At 53.0% G+C, this 21,240-nt stretch overlaps 1 protein-coding gene and 1 long non-coding RNA gene across 3 annotated transcripts in view; one reads left to right on the forward strand and one right to left on the reverse strand.

Moving 5' to 3' along the window:
• The window catches only part of Cad (carbamoyl-phosphate synthetase 2, aspartate transcarbamylase, and dihydroorotase), a 22,421-nt gene extending 10,692 nt beyond the window's left edge, over window positions 1-11,729 (forward strand). Inside the window, exons 16-45 of one of the 2 annotated variants that reach the window (XM_050128473.1) lie at window positions 1,275-1,387; window positions 1,557-1,801; window positions 1,977-2,223; window positions 2,484-2,582; window positions 2,726-2,950; window positions 3,035-3,217; window positions 3,394-3,612; window positions 3,886-4,053; window positions 4,684-4,866; window positions 4,980-5,084; window positions 5,448-5,687; window positions 5,892-5,973; window positions 6,124-6,290; window positions 6,392-6,556; window positions 6,700-6,831; window positions 7,038-7,239; window positions 7,435-7,625; window positions 7,720-7,860; window positions 8,015-8,116; window positions 8,506-8,602; window positions 8,888-8,938; window positions 9,224-9,268; window positions 9,368-9,537; window positions 9,623-9,697; window positions 10,022-10,234; window positions 10,387-10,512; window positions 10,647-10,802; window positions 10,888-10,989; window positions 11,163-11,257; window positions 11,348-11,729. In XM_050128473.1, the coding sequence (XP_049984430.1) occupies window positions 1,275-1,387; window positions 1,557-1,801; window positions 1,977-2,223; window positions 2,484-2,582; window positions 2,726-2,950; window positions 3,035-3,217; window positions 3,394-3,612; window positions 3,886-4,053; window positions 4,684-4,866; window positions 4,980-5,084; window positions 5,448-5,687; window positions 5,892-5,973; window positions 6,124-6,290; window positions 6,392-6,556; window positions 6,700-6,831; window positions 7,038-7,239; window positions 7,435-7,625; window positions 7,720-7,860; window positions 8,015-8,116; window positions 8,506-8,602; window positions 8,888-8,938; window positions 9,224-9,268; window positions 9,368-9,537; window positions 9,623-9,697; window positions 10,022-10,234; window positions 10,387-10,512; window positions 10,647-10,802; window positions 10,888-10,989; window positions 11,163-11,257; window positions 11,348-11,450 (4,442 nt within the window). In that variant the 3' untranslated portion in view covers window positions 11,451-11,729. The remainder of the gene's footprint in view (window positions 1-1,274; window positions 1,388-1,556; window positions 1,802-1,976; window positions 2,224-2,483; window positions 2,583-2,725; window positions 2,951-3,034; window positions 3,218-3,393; window positions 3,613-3,885; window positions 4,054-4,683; window positions 4,867-4,979; window positions 5,085-5,447; window positions 5,688-5,891; window positions 5,974-6,123; window positions 6,291-6,391; window positions 6,557-6,699; window positions 6,832-7,037; window positions 7,240-7,434; window positions 7,626-7,719; window positions 7,861-8,014; window positions 8,117-8,505; window positions 8,603-8,887; window positions 8,939-9,223; window positions 9,269-9,367; window positions 9,538-9,622; window positions 9,698-10,021; window positions 10,235-10,386; window positions 10,513-10,646; window positions 10,803-10,887; window positions 10,990-11,162; window positions 11,258-11,347) is intronic. The other variant, XM_050128474.1, reaches the window with a different exon arrangement.
• A 2,946-nt stretch (window positions 11,730-14,675) lies between these two features.
• On the reverse strand, window positions 14,676-15,413 carry LOC126492241 (uncharacterized). The gene is made up of 2 exons (XR_007589551.1): window positions 14,788-15,413; window positions 14,676-14,718 (listed from the first exon to the last, which is right to left on the reverse strand). It is a non-coding gene; the product is annotated as an uncharacterized lncRNA (long non-coding RNA).
• Between the last annotated feature and the right edge of the window lie 5,827 nt (window positions 15,414-21,240).

A 21,240-nucleotide genomic window follows, 5' to 3' on the forward strand; every position in this document is an offset into this window, starting at 1 on the left:
CTTAATTTTTTCCCCCTAGAAAAGGTCTCACTATATAGCCATAGCTAGCATGGAACTTGCTATGTATCAGTCTGGCCTCCAACTTAGAGTGATCCTCCAGCCTCTGCCTCACAAATGCTGAGATGACAGGCATGAGCCACAGCATTCAACCTTCAAGATACTATTTAGCAAAAATCACCCAAATGATCATTTTCACTTCTTAGGGGGTTGTTACACTTTATACTTTGTATTGTAGACAGGAGCTTATATGATGCAATTGGCACTTGACAAGGGCTACACAGTTACTCTTGCCGAGGGCCCTTGCACTTCTGGAAATCTTTCGTAAGTAGTAACCTGAAATAAAATAAATATCCCAGCCTCATAACCACCCACACTTAAAAGCTCAATGTCCTTTAGTAATTCAGCAGTTAAATGATGGGAAAGCGTGGGGGAATTGGAGTAGTGCTTATGGGGCCATGTGGGGAAGTACTTGTGAGTGGGGGAAAGCGGAACTTAGGTTTATACTGTAGTTGTCTATGAAACATAGGGGGAAGCCCTGGAGCCAAAGCCCGTGCTTGTCTGGGTGTGGGTTTGGGTGGGTGTGCTGACTGGTACGTGAGGGGGCCAGAGGACAGCCCCATCCCCAGTTCTAGGACTGGAAGCTGTGCCCCCACACCGATCTTTTGTCTGGGTTTTAGGACTTGAACTCAGGTGCTAGGCAAATGCTATTCTGACTGAACTATCTTTGCACCTCAAATCCTCATTTGTTTGTTTGTTTCTGAGGCAGGGTCCTTTCTGGACTAAAACTTGTTATGTAGACCATGCTGGCCTTCCACTCACAAAGATCTGCTAGCCTGTGCTATCACGTAGACCTTCAAATCTTAAAAATGCAGTTGGTTAGGGATGGATTCAAGGAGTACTGGGGTCATCTTCCTGTCATCCAGACCTTTTAATGTTCTATAGGATGAAACATTCCAGATGGTGCCATCATGGTGTGGATGAAGCAAGCCAGCGAGCTGGGCAACCATCAGTAGTGTGGTCTGCTGCTGTTAGCTAATAAATCCCAGTAACAGCAGGCCCCTATCGGCATGCCAGTTCTGTGTCCAGTCGGGACAGTCTGTGCTTATCTGTGAAAATGGTAGGAATAAGAGATGGTTTTCAGGCTTCTTCACGGCGAAGCACCATGAAGCCCACCACCATGGCCAAGATTTAAATAAAGCCCATGAGCGTGTTGGGCATCAATCACCACACATACCCACCCACACCACTCACTGTCCTTCATCCTGTTCCTCCAGGTGAAGTCATGGGCATTGGCCGCTCATTTGAAGAGGCCTTCCAGAAGGCCCTGCGCATGGTGGATGAGAACTGTGTGGGCTTTGACCACACAGTGAAGCCAGTCAGTGACGTGGTAAGCAGCTCTTCTTCCCGAAAGCACCCTGACGTGGGCCCTGCTCCACTCTGCCCCTCAACCGGAACTTCTAGACAGTAACTGCAGCAGTCACGTGGTGATTTGCCGTTTCTCACCTTCCTACCCCTGCACCATTCTGCATCCATCCATCTGTGCTCTTCCCCAACAGGAGTTGGAGACACCAACAGATAAGCGGATCTTTGTGGTGGCCGCTGCTCTGTGGGCTGGCTACTCAGTGGAGCGCCTGTATGAGCTCACGCGCATTGACTGCTGGTTCCTGCACCGGATGAAGCGCATCGTGACCCACGCCCAGCTGCTGGAACAACACCGTGGACAGCCTTTGCCCCAAGACCTGCTGCACCAGGCCAAGTGCCTTGGCTTCTCAGACAAACAGATTGCCCTTGCAGTCCTGAGGTCAGAGATGGTGGTGAGGGCCTCAGGCCAGCAAGGGTGGGGAGGCATTGGTGGGAAACCTGGGGGGTCTTGCCTTCATTTGTCCATAGGATGTTTTCCTTTCCATCCCTGCCCTAGCATTACTTCACTAGTCTGCTCAATACCCAAAGGCCCAACTGTGTTTCTGTCCCTTTAGCACAGAGCTGGCTGTTCGGAAGCTACGTCAGGAACTGGGGATTTGCCCAGCAGTGAAACAAATTGATACCGTTGCGGCTGAGTGGCCAGCACAGACCAATTACCTGTACCTGACATACTGGGGCAACACCCATGACCTCGACTTTCGAACACCTCACGTCCTGGTCCTTGGCTCTGGCGTCTACCGGATCGGCTCCAGTGTTGAGTTTGACTGGTGTGCTGTAGGCTGCATCCAGCAGCTCCGGAAGGTCAGAGTCCTTTGCTCCCAGTTTTCCTGCTCTTCTCCCACGTGAGACCCTGGTCTTCCTGTTAACTGCTACGCCTTCTGTCGTAGGTTTTGGGTTAGGGTCCTTCCTTAAGCTATCTTGCTCCCTCTCGCTGCCTGAGTCTCCTCCTCCCCATGGGTAGCTGCTGTTCCACAGGAAGCTGGCAAGCTGCAGTGGGAGCTATGACTCCCTTTCTCTTTGTGCTTCCTCTTAATTGTTAATACACCTACTCCCTGTGGCAGATGGGTTATAGGACCATCATGGTGAACTACAACCCGGAGACAGTCAGCACCGACTATGATATGTGCGACCGACTCTACTTTGATGAGATCTCTTTTGAGGTGAGGGGGTACCCAGGGAATGAATGGACAGGCTGGGCAGCCCAAGGTCCTTTGGCACTTAATCAGGCTGAGGGAAGCAGCGAGTGAGAAGGCTCAGCCCCCTGAGCCCTTCTGTTGCCTTTGGTTCCTCTCCTGTACTGCAGGTGGTGATGGACATCTACGAGCTGGAGAACCCTGAAGGTGTGATCCTGTCCATGGGTGGGCAGCTGCCCAACAACATGGCCATGGCTTTGCATCGGCAGCAGTGCCGAGTGCTGGGCACCTCCCCCGAAGCCATTGACTCAGCTGAGAACCGATTCAAGTTCTCCAGGCTCCTAGATACCATTGGTATCAGCCAGCCTCAGTGGCGTGAGCTCAGCGACCTTGAGGTAGGCTGGGACCTGGCAGGAGGCCTAGGGATCGGATGTTGTTTGTGAGTGTGACCAGCCCTGCTGAGCCACCTGTTCCCTTAGTCTGCTCGCCAGTTCTGCCAGACTGTGGGGTACCCCTGCGTAGTGCGCCCCTCCTATGTGCTCAGCGGAGCTGCAATGAATGTGGCCTACACTGATGGGGACCTAGAGCGCTTCCTGAGTAGTGCAGCAGCTGTCTCCAAGGAGCACCCCGTGGTCATCTCCAAATTCATTCAAGAAGCAAAGGTGAGTCTCCTCCCTGCCAGCCCCAGAGAAGGCTGCATTCTTGCTGAGTCATGGGCACAGTGGGCTCGGAGAGATGGGTTGTATTAGTGCTGTCTCACAAATGGAGCTTCTTGGGGAGGGCAGCAGGAATCGGAAGTGGCCCTGGCCTACATCCCACTGCCTGTGTCTGCCCCCAGGAGATCGATGTGGACGCTGTGGCCTGCGATGGCATCGTGTCGGCCATCGCCATCTCTGAGCATGTGGAGAATGCAGGCGTGCATTCAGGGGATGCTACGTTAGTGACCCCCCCACAAGACATCACCCCCAAAACTCTGGAGCGGATCAAAGCCATTGTGCATGCTGTGGGCCAGGAGCTCCAGGTCACTGGGCCCTTCAATCTGCAGCTCATTGCCAAGGTAATAAGTCAACAGGAAGGGACCAGAGCCTACAGCTCCTCCGTGTTCTCTGCCTGCTCCACTGCTGGGGGGCTGTACACTGCCTTACCCTCATCCATATAGGCAGCAGAGCTAGGGAAGGGGTCATTTCTAGAGTCCACAGCGCTGTCAGGGCTGGTGACCGTCACCCAGTTGATCACTCAGACTCAAGAATGCGGGTGAGAACTAAGGTTCGTAGAGCAGTGTCTGTGCACCTGGGCTGCATGGGGCCTGATCTGATGTTCTTTCCCCAAGGATGACCAGCTGAAAGTCATTGAATGCAATGTGCGCGTCTCTCGCTCCTTCCCCTTCGTGTCCAAAACACTAGGTGTTGACCTAGTGGCACTGGCCACGAGGATCATCATGGGAGAGAAGGTAGAACCCGTGGGGCTCATGACTGGCTCTGGAGTCGTGGGAGTAAAGGTAAGGGGAACACGGGCCCTTGAGACTTGTGTACAAAGCCCCTCCTTGTTACAAAGAACTTAGGTTAAAAACTAGATGGTTCTGCAAACTGTGGAACACCTGGCTGCTTTGATTAATTTATTTCTATTTTTGGTGGTACTGGAGACTTGAACCCAGGGCCTCAGGCATGCGAGACAAGTGCTCTGCCGCCCAGCCCAGGGGGAGTGCTCAATGAGCAGATAAACCCTCACCCACGCAAGGCATCGATGCCCAACCATGGGATAATAAGATGGTCATCATCCCTTAAGAGCTTACCCTGTAGGAGGCAAAAGAAGTTTGGTCCAGAAATAGCCTGTTATGGAACAGTCTGTGATACACCTACATAACCAAGTTATAAACCAAATGTACGAGGAGTTTAGAGACGGGCGATGCTGTTTCCAAAAGGGTGCTCTGGGAAAGCTTGGGAGAAGGGGTGGTATTGGAACTGAGTCTCAAGAATGGTTGGATTCACAGAGCTCCTTGGAGCTATCTGTGTTGGGGCCAGGAAACAGCCAGGGTGCAGGCAGTGTGGGAGCAGCTGTGCCGGGGTGATGGGGACAGGGCCCCTTTGTTGCCTCCTCTACCAACACTTTGGTCCTGTGGCTCCCCCAGGTGCCTCAGTTCTCCTTCTCGCGCTTGGCTGGTGCTGACGTGGTGCTGGGCGTAGAGATGACCAGCACTGGAGAGGTGGCTGGCTTTGGAGAGAGCCGTTGTGAGGCCTACCTCAAAGCCATGCTCAGCACTGGGTTTAAGATCCCAAAGAAGAACATCCTTCTGACCATTGGCAGCTACAAGGTACCAAGGCCGCGGGGGGGGGGGGGGGGGGGGGGGGGGGGGGGCGGGAAGTCACACGGTTTCAGCTTCCTAGGCCAGGACTCACTTGTCTCCCTCTGCCTGCCCGGTTCCAGAACAAAAGTGAGTTGCTCCCAACTGTGCGGCTGCTGGAGAGCCTGGGCTACAGCCTCTATGCCAGTCTGGGTACGGCTGACTTCTACACTGAGCACGGGGTCAAGGTACGTGGTGGCCTCCCACCATCCCCCTCTGGCCCCAAAGGAGGCTCTACTTTTCCCCTTCCCCAGTGTAGACCAAGTAGGGTATGTAAGAAAGCAAAAAAGTTTCTCGAAGGCTCTCCTGCACTGTTGACATGTTGATGGTCTTGTGTTTTTACTTCCCAAGTCTTGTGCGTGCGTACATGCGTGTGAGCTCATACTTCTTGCACACAGGAGAAATTCTTTTGCTGTTGAGAACTGTACCTTGCTGATAGCAAATAGAGGCAGCACCTCGCCCCCAGCCTGTGAGGGACCAGAGCCTTTCAGATAAGCCTCCCTGGCGCTTGCGGGAGTGAGGCTGGCCTTGACTCCCATTTGGGCTGGCAGGTAACTGCTGTGGACTGGCACTTTGAAGAGGCGGTGGATGGCGAGTGCCCACCCCAGCGGAGCATCTTGGATCAGCTGGCTGAGAATCACTTTGAACTAGTGATCAACCTGTCGATGCGCGGGGCTGGGGGTCGCCGTCTTTCCTCCTTTGTCACCAAGGGCTACCGTACCCGGCGCCTGGCTGCTGACTTCTCTGTCCCTCTCATCATCGACATCAAGTGCACCAAACTCTTTGTGGAGGTGACATGATCCCGCGTGCTGGCCGCTGCTGTGATGGGGGAGGGGGACGTGGTCTGGGGTTGGGAGGTGGCCGTGTGGAAAGGCTGTGCGGGTGCAGCTTTGTGGGTCCAAAGGCAGTGAGGTGGGGTGGAGAGAACTCACTTCTACCTCACCTCCCAAGGCCACCCTTCCTTTAAGCCTGTCCTGACTGCCCTCCCCTTGCAGGCCCTAGGTCAGATTGGCCCCGCCCCTCCTCTGAAAGTCCATGTTGACTGCATGACCTCCCAGAAGCTGGTGCGATTACCTGGTGAGTATGTCTCTCGGGATACTGATGGCAGCTCCTAGAGGCTCTGTTCTGAGCTCCCTCCGTCCATGGTGCTCCTGACTGAGGGGCTTGCATCAGCAGCTGTGAATTCTCTCCCACTCCGACTCTGACCTTGCCCCTCACATTCCCCAGGATTGATCGACGTCCATGTGCACCTTCGGGAACCAGGTGGGACACACAAAGAGGACTTTGCCTCAGGCACAGCCGCTGCCTTGGCTGGTGGTGTCACCATGGTTTGTGCCATGCCTAACACCCGGCCCCCCATCATTGATGCCCCTGCTCTGGCCCTGGCCCAGAAGGTAAGCCACTATCTGTCCTTCCTATGATCCCGGCCACTGGCACCTTACTGATGTGTGGACATGGATATCAGCAAACCTTATCTCGTGTGTATCTTCTCTAGCTGGCAGAGGCTGGTGCCCGCTGTGACTTTGCCCTATTCCTTGGGGCTTCATCTGAAAATGCAGGGACTCTGGGTGCCGTGGCTGGGTCTGCAGCGGGGCTAAAGCTGTACCTCAATGAGACCTTCTCCGAGCTACGGCTGGACAGCGTGGCCCAGTGGATGGAGGTAGGAAATATATCACCACAGGTTGTCTCCTGGCTTGATTGTCTGCGTGGGCTGTCAGCAGAGGGGGTTCAGGTTCTTCTGGGGCACAGGGAATCAAAAGCTCATCAGTGTCTCAGTGTCTCTCATCAATTCTTTCTGCCCAGCATTTTGAGACCTGGCCTTCCCACCTCCCCATTGTGGCCCATGCCGAGCGGCAGAGCGTTGCTGCGGTCCTCATGGTGGCTCAGCTGACCCAGCGCCCAGTGCACATATGTCACGTGGCTCGGAAGGAAGAGGTGAGTGTGGCAAAGGTCACCAGAAGGGAGTTGAGGAGGCCAAGCCGGTACCCTTGTCACATTTGGCCCTCAGTGCTCTCAGGGGGAATGCCAGGAGTAAACTCTGTGGGGCGGAGCACGTTGGCTCTCAGAGGGAATGCCAGGCGTAGACTCTGTAGGGCGGAGCATGTTGGGGGCCCCTGTGGATCGCCCTGCTTTCTCTCTAGATCCTGCTGATTAAAACTGCGAAGGCCCAGGGGCTGCCAGTGACCTGTGAGGTTGCACCCCACCATCTCTTCCTAAACCGGGAAGACTTGGAGCGCCTGGGACCTGGGAAGGGAGAGGTCCGGCCAGAGCTTGGTTCCCGAGAAGACATGGAAGCTCTGTGGGAGAACATGGCTGTCATCGACTGCTTTGCCTCAGACCATGGTGAGTTCAGGGACTCGGTAATAGGTAGTTGACAAGTGCTGGTTGCAGGGGTGAAGATGAGAGGCTATGTGTGCGGGGGCCAAGCCCCAGAGGGGCCACAGAGAAAAGCATGACCCACCGGGGTTGGGAGTGAAGACGGTGACTGGAATGAGGTGTCCGGACCTGCCCCCCAGAGTGATAGCTGCTGTCTTTCAGCTCCCCATACCTTGGAGGAGAAGTGTGGGCCCAAGCCTCCGCCTGGCTTCCCAGGACTGGAGACCATGTTGCCACTCCTGCTGACAGCTGTCAGCGAGGGCCGCCTCAGTCTGGATGACCTGTTACAGCGACTGCACCACAACCCGCGGCGGATCTTCCACCTGCCCCTTCAGGAGGACACCTATGTAGAGGTGTGGGGACAGAGACCCGACGTGGGGAGAGTGCCGCCCTCAGAGCTGTGCTCTGGTGACCTTACCCTTGTGTGACCCTTGACCCTTTGGGCAGGTGGATCTGGAGCACGAGTGGACAATCCCCAGCCACATGCCCTTCTCCAAGGCCCACTGGACCCCATTTGAAGGGCAGAAGGTGAAGGGTACCATCCGCCGTGTGGTCTTGCGAGGGGAGGTTGCTTATATCGACGGACAGGTACGTGTGGCCCCGGTTGGTCTCGGTGGTGACGTCTTGGCAGGAGTCTCACTTTACCCTGCCCAGTACAGACCGACTGCCGTGTCCTAGGTGACATTTGCTTCTCTAAGAGCCCCTGTGTGTTCTCCCTCACCCCCTTGCCTTCTGTGTGCAGGTGTTGGTACCCCCAGGCTATGGACAAGATGTTCGGAAGTGGCCTCAGGGAGCTGTTCCCCAGCCTCCTCCTTCGGCTCCTGCCACTGCAGAAATAACCACGGTAACCACTCTGCCCCGGGCTGGATCTGGCCATCAGCCCGAAGGGCGTGCCCTCGGGCTGGGCCAGCAGCAGTTTCACTGGCCGAGAGTGCCACACTTGACAGACTACCTGATCCCTGGCTGCTGCAGAGTGGACCTGGCTTTGAGTTTAGGAAGCCAGCTCTGAGAATCACAAGTTACTGTGTCTGCCCAGGCCTTGTTGCTAGATTGGCACATACCTCAAACAGGCCAATTGTGTCTACCAACCGTTGGCAGCATGTTGGGAGACTGTAGCAGGACAGAGGTGCCGTGGGGTGGGCTCTGCACTGGGGACCCTGGCTTTTCCTAAGGGACTGTATGTGGGCCAGTGCCGGTCAGTCACTTCAACATGCTGAGCCATCTCCATTTCAGACCCCCGAGAGACCACGCCGAGTCATGCCAGGCCTTCCTGATGGCCGCTTCCACTTGCCACCCCGAATCCACCGAGCCTCTGACCCAGGTTTGCCAGGTAAGATGGGTTCCGTGGCATGGGACGCAGGCTCATTCCTACTAACCTGTGTGGGGATGGATACTGTTCCTCCCAGCATCCATAATGGGCCAGGGTTGGGACTCAACTGCCCAGGAACTGATTCAGGCTCTTCCTCTCGGGGCTCCTTTGTCCCTTACCGGCCTCACTCTCCTTCCCTTGCTCCTAGTCTGTGCCACTGCATCCTTCTCTGACTAAAGTAATTTCTACAGCATGAAGCAAGCATCCCATAGCATTTTCTCACAGGCCTTTTTTCGTTGTGGGCAGCTATGTACCTCCGCCCTGGAGCTGGGATCTCATGGGGCAGCCGAGCATGGGGTAAATCCCGCTTGCTGGTTGGTGTGAACTTGGCCATTCCTCTGCCTCAGATCCCTGATGCCAGCTGGGAAGGCCCTGGGAGGGCACCATTGGCCCATGCAGCACATCCCTCAGGGAGTCCCGGGTCCCTCCCGTAACTGCTGCATCCTTCCTGCTCCCCCTAACCTGCTGTAGCACCTGTGGTTTGAGGTGGCTTTAACACAAGCACCGGGAACAGAGGTCCTTGTGACTTGGGCCCACCACAGCACAGCCACCAGGTGACCTCTGTCCGATTGCCCTTTGCAGCTGAGGAACCCAAAGAAAAGCCATCCAGGAAGATAGTGGAGCCAGGTGAGCCCAGCCTGATGCATATTCACCCAGGGGCCTCTGTAGTCTGGTCCAAGTATGGTGGCCTTCTGACCATTGTCTCTGTACTGCCCCTCACTGCAGAGCTGATGGGAACCCCTGATGGCCCCTGCTACCCTGCACCACCAGTACCCAGACAAGCATCACCTCAGAACCTGGGGGCTTCTGGCCTGCTGCACCCCCAGACGTCACCTCTGCTACACTCCTTAGTGGGCCAACACATCCTGTCTGTCAAGCAGTTCACTAAGGATCAGGTGCCTGGGGGAGAAAGGGCAGGGACACCCAGAGTTTGAGGATTTGGTGGCAGGACCCATGGGGCTGACTCACGGTCTTTCATAGATGTCCCATCTGTTCAATGTGGCGCACACGCTACGGATGATGGTGCAGAAAGAGCGGAGCCTCGACATCCTAAAGGTCAGGAGGGCGGTGTAGTGGGCAGTGGGTCTACCCGGTCCCTTCGTGAATACATCAGACTGTGCTGTCGCCTCTGCTTGGAAGGTCCCTGCAACCTGGCCCTGTCCTCTTGGCTGATTTCCAGCCGTGATGTTTTCTCTTCGGGATGGCTACACACAGGGGTGGCTTTAGTTTCCAGTCATGCTATTGTGGAAATGTCAAGTTGTGACAGGTCGAGGGGAGGGTCTCAGTGCCCTCTGGTGTAAGAGGAGGGTGAGTGCTGCCCTGTGCACATTCCTGAGGCACACATACACAAAACACCCTTCCACTTCGTCCTGTCCCCAGGGGAAGGTCATGGCCTCCATGTTCTACGAGGTGAGCACCCGCACCAGCAGCTCCTTTGCAGCAGCCATGGCCCGGCTTGGGGGTGCTGTTCTCAGCTTCTCAGAAGCCACGTCCTCCGTCCAGAAGGGCGAGTCCCTCGCAGACTCGGTGCAGACTATGAGTTGCTATGCCGACGTCGTTGTGCTCCGGCACCCTCAGCCTGGGGCTGTGGAGGTGAGGTGGGGTGGCTAAGGCTGGACCAAGGAACATCGTGTCCCTTCCTGCCCACATGTCCTGTGCCCACAAGTCTAAGGTTGGGTTGGACGGGTGAAGGGACCTAGGAAATGGAGAAGGCGGGATTCTCCACATGGCTCCTGTCTTCCCAGCTGGCGGCCAAGCACTGCCGCAGACCAGTGATCAATGCTGGGGATGGGGTTGGAGAGCACCCTACTCAGGCCCTGCTAGACATCTTCACCATCCGAGAAGAGCTGGGGACTGTCAACGGCATGACGGTGAGGGCGCTGGGAGTTCTGGGGGGCGGGGGAGGCAGTCCAGGAGTGGTGTCCCTAGTCCTGAGGGCCAAGATTTTGAGCTGACGGGATGGGTGCCTGCTGTGAGTCTGTCTGGTGACTTCTGCCTCCTTTAGATCACCATGGTAGGTGACCTGAAGCATGGACGTACAGTGCACTCCCTGGCCTGCCTGCTCACCCAGTACCGTGTGAGCCTACGCTATGTGGCACCTCCCAGCCTGCGCATGCCAGCCAGCGTCCGGGACTTTGTGGCTTCCCGGGGCACCAAACAGGTGAGCTCCTGGTGGCTTATCACATCCTGGGGGCTGAGGGGAGGGTGGTGAGAACTCAGTACTGACTCATGGGCTCCCTCTCCAGGAGGAGTTTGAGAGCATCGAGGAGGCCCTGCCTGACACCGACGTGCTGTACATGACTCGCATCCAGAAAGAACGATTTGGCTCTGCCCAAGAATACGAAGCTGTGAGCATAAGGCTTATGTCAGAGGCCCGGGGCTGGGCTGTAGAGCATCCATAGAAGAGGGCGGGAAGGCTGGGCATGCGCCGGAGCTGCACCACTAGGTTCCAGACCCCTCGGTTGCCCCAGCTGTGGCCGCCTCTGTCCTGAACCTAATGGGGACCCTGCCTACCTTGCAGTGCTTTGGTCAGTTCATCCTCACTCCCCACATCATGACCCGAGCCAAGAAAAAGATGGTGGTGATGCACCCGATGCCGCGTGTCAATGAGATAAGGTGATATGGCCCTGCTGTGCAGGAGCCCTCGCGTGCCCACCGGGACAGGCTCTCTGGGAGCTGGGTGGTAACGCTCCCCTTCTCTTGCAGCGTGGAGGTGGACTCGGACCCCCGTGCGGCCTACTTCCGCCAAGCTGAGAACGGCATGTACATCCGCATGGCTCTGCTGGCCACTGTGCTCGGCCGTTTCTAGGGCCAGGCCTCCTCCGTTGTCTCTTCAGGCCCAGCTGCTGGGCAAGGAATCCCAATGCCCCCTACGGGGGTAGCACACTTAGCAGATGTCCAGGGGCATCCAGACAGCCCGAGCATATAAATGTACAGACCGAGACCACACTTTAGGCCCCAGACTAGAATATTCTCTGGCTTCCTGGGGTGTAGTCTTTAATACTGGGAGCCCCTCTGCCTCATCTCCGTTCTTACTCAAATCTGTACAGTTACTTTTCTACTGACTATAATAAATAGCCAAACAGTCCCTGGTTCCTCATGAGCGCCGTGGGCCGGCAGAGGAAGTCTGTGGTGGGATGAGAGACCCCCACTGGGCTCTGGGGCTTGGGCTGACACGTGGTGCTCAAGTTATGTGTTTGCTGGACATCAAAGCTCCCCTAGAGACTCTGGCTTGTGTCCAGCCTACTTGGTGTTAAGTCGCAATCCAAGCCCTCTGAGCAGTGGGGCTTGGCCTTCTAGGAGAACACCCAGGTCCTGGAGAAGGGAGGCTGTGCACTGGGCTGTAGCTGCCGAGATCCACTGTCCTCCAGACACTGACTCCTTCCTGACTAGCCCTGGCCTTCAGTGGCCTGGGTTGCCGTCATACCCCAGAACCTCACCCTGGGGTTCTCCAGTTGTCATCAGTATAGGGAACCCCTCTTACTATCTCTGGGGACCACTGCCTAATGCCATGGAGAGCTGAGCAGCCTTTGGCGTGGGGCCCTGGGTAGGTGCTAAGGGGGAGTAGCTCTTGTGGCTGCAGGTGAAGGCTGTGAGCTGCCGTTCTGGTCCATGAACTTGAACAACAGACTTGACTTGGCACGCCCTGGGCATAAAGCTCCATGTTCCCTGGGAGCATAGAAGATAATCAACTCACTCCACTTATTTGTTTTCTGTGTTTTGAAACAAAGCCAGGCATGTTTGGAATTGCTTGATAGCCCCAGCTGCCCTCGCTCCCAAGTCTGGGGTTGGAAGCCTGTACCATCACATCTGGCCTTCCTTTGATTTCCAGTTTTAGGTTAATAGAAAGACATGCCATGGTTTCTATAGATTGACCTTCCACACATCAGCTCCAGTGGTCCAGACTACCCGGTCTCCACTCAGCGGTGCACTTTGCAGCAAGGGGAAGGAATCGCCTTTTTAAAGGTGGCACCAAAACTTGATGCCCATTTCCCTTCAGTCTTTCAGCCTTTCCGCCTTTCTCAGCTGTGCAGACTGGCTTGGAGAAGTTGGCGGGTAGCTTGTGAGACTGCTCACAGCCTGCTTGGTTTCAAATGCGTCTTTCTATTAGGAACTCGTCATTTCTGGCTTTTAGGCCACATATATCACATAGCTGGAACCAGTTTGCAGAGATCGAGACTCACAAAGGCTTGGTGGGCAGGCCTGGAAGTGGGTGAAAATCTCACATACACCACAACCTGGCAGAGCAATGAAAATGGCCTGCCTGACATGCAGCGCGAGCCAGGCTTGGCAAAGGGTTCCTGCCTAGTGGGTAAAGTTGAGAGACCACAGCAGGCTGTGAGATTTGTATTTCAGTTCTGAAGAAACAGGGTCATAGCCTGGGTGCTATCTGAGGAGCAGCTGGGGTGAGGGGGCTGAAACAGCCGGGCCTGCTAATAGGCGAGTCCCTTCCAGTCTTGAAAACCCAGCCCCCTCAGCTATCACTCCTCGAACTGGGGGTGGGCTGGATGGGCTGATGTACGGAATTCCTTTCCAGTACTTCTCTGCTGAGATTGCAAGTGTAAGCCTGGAGACCATTACCCGCCGCAGAGGCTCGCAGAACTTGGAGCCGTCCCTGTGTGGAGGCTGCACTTGCTGCCAAGTGGCATGCACGATCTCCTCAGTTGCTAAGTGGTGGGAGGTGTTCCTGCCCTGCTTGCTTTGGCTCTCCTAATCATAACACAGCTCTAAATTGAATAAACTTCACTACAACCAGAAGTGAGGTCTTATACTGGGAAATAAAATGAAAGTAGCTATTAGCAAAGAAAACATTTCAATAAAGTCCGCCATGTCTGACTGAGCCTTTCTCCACCCGGTGAGAAACCACCTTGAGTGTGCCGTGTGATTCTCATTGACTGCCAGAACTCAATTTCCTGGCCTCAATACCCAAGACGTTTGACCTATTTTTTCCGGTAATGGCTCTCGTGTGTCAGGAGCAGACCTACGCACTTTGCAGCTGCTAGCATTTCTCCAGGTATTTTGGATGAATCCTTCAAATCTATTCCTCCACCTGTCATTTACCTCCAACTCTTTATCCGGAAAATGTCCTGAAAGTCAGCAGCCCTGTGGAGCTCTGCATCCAACCCCCAGCCAGCCATGAGGCATGTCAGAGCCCGAGCTGTGAAGGGCAGAGTTTGAAGTTCCCTGTGTCGAACTGGCAGGAGTCTGACCCTGTAGTACTGTCCCAGAGATAGCTGAGCTTTGTGGGGCAGGCTGGTGGCAGCACCGGAGGGGATGGAGAAGCGCTGTCCCACTGGCAGGTGGGATCAGGAGCTTGCAGCAAGCTTAGATGGTAAGCTGAGATGGTGGTACGGGCTGGTCTGTTAGCGGAAGAGGCTGAGGCAGAAGGATCATGAGTTCAAGGACACTTTTGGTTCCACCTAAAGTAGCCATCTATAAATGGTAGCACCTTTTTTTAAATATTTATTTATTATGTATACAATGTTCTGTCTCTGTGTATGCCTGAAGGCCAGAAAAAGGCATCAGACCTCATTACAGATGGTTGTGAGCTACCATGTGGTTGCTGGGAATTGAACTCAGAACCTTTGGAAGAGCAGGCAATGCTCTTAACCACTGAGCCGTCTCTCCAGCCCCTAATGGTCCCACCTTTAATCCCAGCCCTCCGGGAGACAAGCGATGGATCTCTGTGAGTCTGAGGTCAGTCTGGTCTACATGAGGAGCTCCAGGACAGCCAGGGCTACACAGTGAGACCCTGTCTCCCTGGCTGGCAGGGACCTTGAAACGCCATAGAATTGTGGCTATAAACATGGCTACAGCCTGTATCTTTGCCATGAGGCTGGAAAGCTAAGGAATGGACTGGATCTACCTGGCAAAGCCACGGCTTTCATCCTACTCATATTGCTCAGTAATTTAAAGGCTCGTGTGGTCAGAAAAAGAGAGATATACAGTAAAGAGATTCAAAGACAAAGAAAATTTTAAATGATTTACAGTGTGTTGAAAATAATATGCAGACTAAAAGTTAAAATTCTTAAAGTAAAAAAGTAAGAAAAAGAGAAGTTGTGTGTGGTAGTACACGCCTTTAATCCCTACACTTGGGAGGCAGAGGGAGATTGACCTCTGTGACTTCAAGGTGTGGTAGCACACACCTTTAATCCCAGTGCCTAGAAGGCAGAGACAAACAGATCTCTGTGAGTTCAAGGTGTGGTAGCAAACACCTTTAATCCCAATGCCTGGGAGGCAGAGACAGGCGGATCTCTGAGAGTTCAAGGACAGCCTGGTCTACAGAGTTATTCCAGGACAGAGATACAGAGAATATAAAATGAAAGTAAAAATAAACTTAATAGAGGTTAAAATAAAGCTCACAAAGATGGAAAATACACAGAGAATCTTGATACTGTATGCTATTATGCTCTCTTTGAATTGTTTGAATGCTGAGGAAGGAGCAACAGATGCTAAAAGATATTTGTTTATAAATGCTGCTGAACTAATCCAACGTAGAGATTTTGATGCCTTGACTTTGAAATTTGGATCTAAGGACATGATACTTTGGAAAGGAGTTTCTTATTTTGTTTTCACAGAGGATGAGACCCTGTTCATTTCTTCTATTCCGATATGGTATGATGGACCACGCCCTCCTGAACGGTTGCTGTGAATACCTTCAGAAAATTGCTTCGCTCAACTGCCAACTGAGATGAAACTAGCACACAGGTTATACCATGAAAGACCTAATTAACGACGCCCCCATTCAGCAGGAAGCAGTTTGGAGAGAAAAAACTGCGCCCATGTTCCCAAATATTGTTTATAAATGTTCTTTTACATTTAAAGGGGGAGATGATATAGGTATGAATAATTTACATTGATATGGATTTTGCTTTAGTGATTTAAATTTAAGGTTAATTTTGTAATGTATATAGGTTGTTAATGAATAATCATTAATAATAGTTAAGTTTGTAGTCATGTTAGTTAAGATTTTCTAGATGTGCATAGATATATTTTAGATAGGCATTCTTCATATTTTTCAAAGATTATAGAATATGGCATTTTAAATGTTTTAATAACTTAGGACTTTTCATGACAATGAGACACTCTGCTCCTGGCAGCACCAATCTACTTCAAGAGGAAGATGGGCATCGAAGAGGATCCTTATGGAGTTTGATAGCCATTTGGGCAAGAAACTGCTCTTGCCTGGACTATTGCATAAACTGGACACAGAGAACCCGCAGAGAGAGGACTGCTGAACTTGCCTAAAGGTGAGATGATCTTTCGGGGTTCCTGATTCATGAAAGAGTCTGCAAGACATTCTTCAGGACAAGCAGATAGTGACTGCCTTTGAAATTTCCTGCTTTGTGGAAATGTCTGCTGGAAACTATGGGCCTGTAGGCCGAAGATGGATGCCCCAACGGTACAGAGGAACTTTGGGTGACTGTCCAGGCAGCGAGATGTCTCTGTCATTTCTAGAGCTTTGGATTTCTTGTTTGCTTAGGTAATATTGTATCTTTCTGGACTCTTTGATGGAGTTAAGAATAGTTAGCTATAGTTATAGTTTTCCTTAGTTATGATATAGATTATTGTAATTTTTACTTGATAACTGTTTTGTCATGTGTAATTTTGCTATGTTAAGTTAAAGCCTTCTTTTTTTTTGTTTAAACAGAAAAAGGGGAAATGATGGGGGAAGGTAATTGGTTAATTATAATAAACCAACTGCTTGGCCTCATAATTTAGAACATAGGTGGGTGGAATAAACAGAATAGAATGCTGGGCGGAAGAGGAAGTGAGGTCAGACTCTGCTCTGCTTCCAGATGGACCGAACAGCTCTGCTCTCTGGAGCAGAGACACCATGATGGACGGAGGCTAGAATCTTCCCGGTAAGCGCACCTTGGGGTGCTTACACACATTATTAGAAATGGGCTAGTCCAGGTGCGAGAATTAGCTGTAAGGGTTAGAGTTCATGGGCCAAGCAGTTCTTAAATGAATACAGTTTGTGTGTTGTTATTTCGGGCATAAGCTAGCCAAGCGGCCGGGGTGTTGGGGACGCAGCCCCGCCACTCCTTATTTCAACATGTGGGCATTTTGTACTTACATGCACAGATGTATGTGTGTAATTTAAAATAAAATATTTGGATCTGGAGAGAATTCTTGAGTGTTTGGTGGTTACGAGTACACATTCCTCTTCCAGAGGACCAGCACTGGATTCCCAGCATCCAAATAAGTCATCTCACAACTGCCTGTAACTCTAGTTCCAGGGGATTGTCCAGGGTCACCCACACATGTGATATACATTCAGACACACACACACATACATATGATTTTTTTAAAAATTTAAGAAATGGCATGGATGGGGCTGGGAAGATAACTGAGACAGAAAAGTGCTTGTCCTGCAAACATGAGGACCCAAGTTCAATCCCCAGAACACATGTTTTTTTTTTTGTTTTTTTTTTTTTTTTTTTTGAGCCAGGGTCTCACTGTGTAGCTCTGACTGTCCTGGAATTCACTCTGTAGACCAGGCTGGCCTCAAACTCACAGAAATCTGTCTGCCTCTGCCTCCCAAGTGCTGGGATTAAAGGCCTGCACCATCACCGCCCAGCTAAAGTCTGAATCTTAAATTGTGGGAAAAGAACTGAGAAGAAAGCCTTGCACGACGTGGCACCAGTGTGGCTGGATGGGAGGTGGCATCAGATCCTGGTCTAGGCCAGAAGTGAGGGCTGACCTATTGCCAGTTGGTGTTTTATGGTGGGAAGGTGGGTACAGAGCCTCACCTAGTTACATCAACTGCAGAAAGACCAAGATAAAAGAAGTACAGGAACTGCAACCTCAGATTGCCTAGGGATGGCTGAGAGAACGACAGGAAAACCCAAAGAGACTGATTAGTCACTAGACCGGTGTCAAGGGGAAGCAGGGTTCAGAATAGGCTTAAGGAAAGGAATGTTACCCACCAAGGAGGGGCCTCCCAGAGAGTGGGGTGGTTGGGGTGTGGTCAGCAAGTAACAAAGTGGCTTATTGGCCCAGCGGTGGGAGATGGGGACAAAAGGGACACTGATTGGCTGAGTATTGTCCGGACAGCTGGGAATGGGCCAATGGCTCCCATCCATTCCTTCACCTGCAGTCCCCGAGCTGTGTGCTAGGAGCCAGACTGGGAGCTTCCTTCCGGGACTCAGCCACCCAGGGCAGCCTCCCCACCAGCACCTCCCAGAAGTCTTGAGTGGTCCAGGAAGTAGGTGGAGGGAGAGGAAGCAGGGCGATCTTCAGGCACTGCAGGGTCACGGGAAAATGAATTCGCTGCTGTGGGCTCTGAAGTTGCTGGCTTGGGGAAGTTTCACTGTGCTTTTTCCCCTGGGTTTGGTCCCTTTTGCTTCTCCCTGTGTTTGTGGCCACAGTTCTTTTTTAACTTGGCGCCTCATTGTTGGGCTTAAGGAAACAGAACGGGACTGAGTGTTGGGACTGTTTGGGTGAGGTCCCTCGGCGGGAAAGTTCCCAGCCTGGCCGCTGCTTGGCTTCAAGGTGAGGATGAGACTGACCCAGAATGGCACAGGAGCCCTCGGGTGTACCCCAACCCTCCCTCCCCATCACTTCCTCTCCTCTGGTCAACAGGATGCAGTTTATGGGATCTTGGGTGCCCACTGCTGCCTCTGTAGTCTCAGGCTTTGCCCCAGCCAGGCCTGCATGTTGTCAGCACCCCTTTGGAAAATGGTGTTGATGGAGCGGACTTGGGGCTCAGGTCGGAGACAGTAAGGCCTGCCGAACTGGGTGAAGGGAGGCTGAAGAGTTGAGAGTGAAGGGAGAGGTAAGAGGACCTGCCAGGAACAGGAACAGCAGCATTGGGTTTTTCCATCCCACTCCGCCCTGAGATTCCCTTCAAGTCTGGCTGCTCGGCTGCTGTCATAGCACCAGCCGCGCGAGGGCGCTGCTGCCCCGACTGTCTGGCTCCTGGGTGACAGCTAGCCATGCCCCCTTCAGACTGGTCTGTAGTGAAGCTCGGGAGAGCGGCTGGGGGTGGATAAGGGCTTTATGAGCGGACCATCCATCCTGTGCTTCCTCTTGAGCCTGACAGACCATCCCGCCCTGCAGAGCCTTAGCCTGTGGCTCTCATACGCGGTACACTCAGGCTTTTGACTTCTCATTGAGAAGGGCGGGAACTCTTTCTGCACTGGTGTTTCAGGCCCGACCTGTGAAACACAAGCCTCTTAGGTCCCCCAGCCTCAGCCTCCCTTAGTCTCCAGCCTTTCTTTTGAAGACTTCAGCCGTACTTTCACAAGACAAGCCCAGCCCCCAGCCTGTCCCGTCATCCTTGCTAGGCTTCCATTCTTCCGGCCCCTCTCTGGCTGGCAGCCCCCCCCCCCCCACTTCCCCAGTCATTCAGCTGCCTAGGGATGCCAGGATCCTGATAGACAGACGGGTCCTCCTCTCGCCTGTGTTCTCGCTAGCTAGCCTCTCCCAATCACTCCTATTTTAGCTCCCTCGCCTCACTGCCATTGTGTATTTTATCAGCAGAGACCTGTACCTGGGGGGAAGGGACTTCTAGATAAGCAAGTGGGCTGGGGATAATAGGAAGGGGCAATGGCTGCTCTGCAGATAAGGGTTTCCTGGGCTCCCTTGGGATCGAGTGCCAATGGATGGTGGGGAATGAATGCCCTGGGTTTTGTTGTTGTTGTTTTGGGGTTTTATTTATTTGTTTTTTAAGACAGGATTCCTCTGTGCAGCCCTGGCTATCCTGGAATTCACTCTGTAGACTAAGCTGGCCTCGATCTGCCTGCTTCTGCCTCCTGAGTGCTGGGATTAAAGGTGTGCGCCACCACCACCCCCCGGCTGAGAATGCTCTGGAAACTGGCTTCTTGGAGTCTCTATCCATGACAGTTGGTGACTGAAGGAGAATAGAGAGGCAGAGGAAATAGGTTCCTGGCTCCAGGCAGTCAAAACTAAGTTTAAATCTTAGCTCTGAAAGCCACCGAGTTGTGTGACCAGCTCAGACTCAGTTTCCCGATCTGTAGCATGCAAATACTGCTACTGACTTTAGTCCTCCTGTCTCTGCCGTCTCTGCCAGGTGCCAGGTCACTTTAATCCTGCTTCCTGGCTTTTACCCCAAAGCTATGAACCTTTTTGTACGTATACCAGGCATGCTTAAACTAGGTGTCCGGGAATCCTTATGTCATCGCTGGGAAAGCTGGAATGCAGGAAGTCACCAGAATTTGCAGGTGACGGCAGAACTGGCCCTAGAGCCCCAGGTCTGCAAGCACCAGGGTAGCAGGTGGGTGGGACAGGAGGCGAGGCTGTGCTCCTGCCCCAGCATTGCCCAGGTCACAGGCAGATGACTCCAGCAAGTCCTTTCAGACCCGTGTGTGGAGTGCCGGCTGCTGGCCAGCCTGGGTATATGGTCTCTTCGCGTCCTGAGCATTTGGCTCCCTCTCTGAATCCCTCTCCCATCTTAGGCGGCAGCAGATTAAAGCTGTCCAGAGGGTGATCATTTCAACCTCTTCCCTAGTCTCCATTCCTCTCCATTTCCCCATCGTCCCCGCCCCCATCCTGTCACTTGGGGCCTGCAATCAATGAGACGGAAAATGAGAAAGTGTCAGGAGCTAGCAAAGCGTGGAGAGCAGCTGGGGTAGCCCCTGCAGCGGGCCTGAGTGGGTGGACCCCAGCCCTTCACCCCAGCTCTGGTCCCAAGCCAGCCACTGCTGCCATCCGCTCAGTGCCCAGTGGGGCCAGGCTCCCAGCTGATGTCAGTGAGGAAGTCTACTGTCAACATGTCCAAAAGCCTCGTCTTGAAAAATGTCATGAAATCCGTATGTTGCTGCAGGAAAATGTGTCCAGGACACAGGTCAAAGCAGCTGACACCATGGCTCCTATAAAGGGGTTATATTTACATTATTATATACATACTGGTATGCACACAAGGGGGGGGGGGGTAGCAGTTACTCCTGGAAGCACAGAAAACACTTCCCCTTTGTTGAGCCCCAATAAAGATATATTGCTTTCATAAGAAAAAAACAACTTTAGGGAAAAGTATTCCATTATGGGGAGAAAGGCTCACAGAAACATGAATGGACCAACGAAAATGACCAGGGACTGGGCTTTGGGCTGAAACTCTATCAACCCAGGGAGGAAGGGAGAAAGGAAGGAAGGGCCAATTAACTCCTGCTACTCCAAAGCATGGGTCTAAAACCAAAGTATATAGAGTTTGCTTTTTTAAGAGCTAGCAGGATTTGGTGGCTCAAGACTATAATCCTAGCACTTGGGAAGCAAAGGCAGGAGGATTAAGAGTTCAAGGTTAGTAACACAAGTTGAGAGCCTCTGTGTGTGTGTGTGTGTGTGTGTGTGCGTGCGCGCGCGCGCGCGCGCACGCGCTGCAGCTCAGATGTTAGAGCTCTTGCCTCACACACAGGAAGGCCTGGTTTAGATCCCTAACATGCCCCTCACAATATCTGAAGTAGCCCATGCTTGCAATCCTAGTACTCTGTTTAAGGTTACCCTTGGCTACACAGTGAGTTCAAGACCAGCCTGGGCTGCATGAGACTGTTTTAAAAAATGGGACAGGTAGTGCACACTTTTAATTCTAGCACTCAAGAGGCAGAGGCAGGTGGATCTCTGAGGTCAAGGCTAGCCTG

The sequence above is a fragment of the Alexandromys fortis genome, unplaced genomic scaffold (genome assembly GCF_014885135.2).
Source record: "Alexandromys fortis isolate MF-2015 unplaced genomic scaffold, M_Fortis_MF-2015_v1.1 scaffold_304, whole genome shotgun sequence".
In the NCBI taxonomy this organism is placed as follows: Eukaryota; Metazoa; Chordata; class Mammalia; order Rodentia; family Cricetidae; genus Alexandromys; species Alexandromys fortis.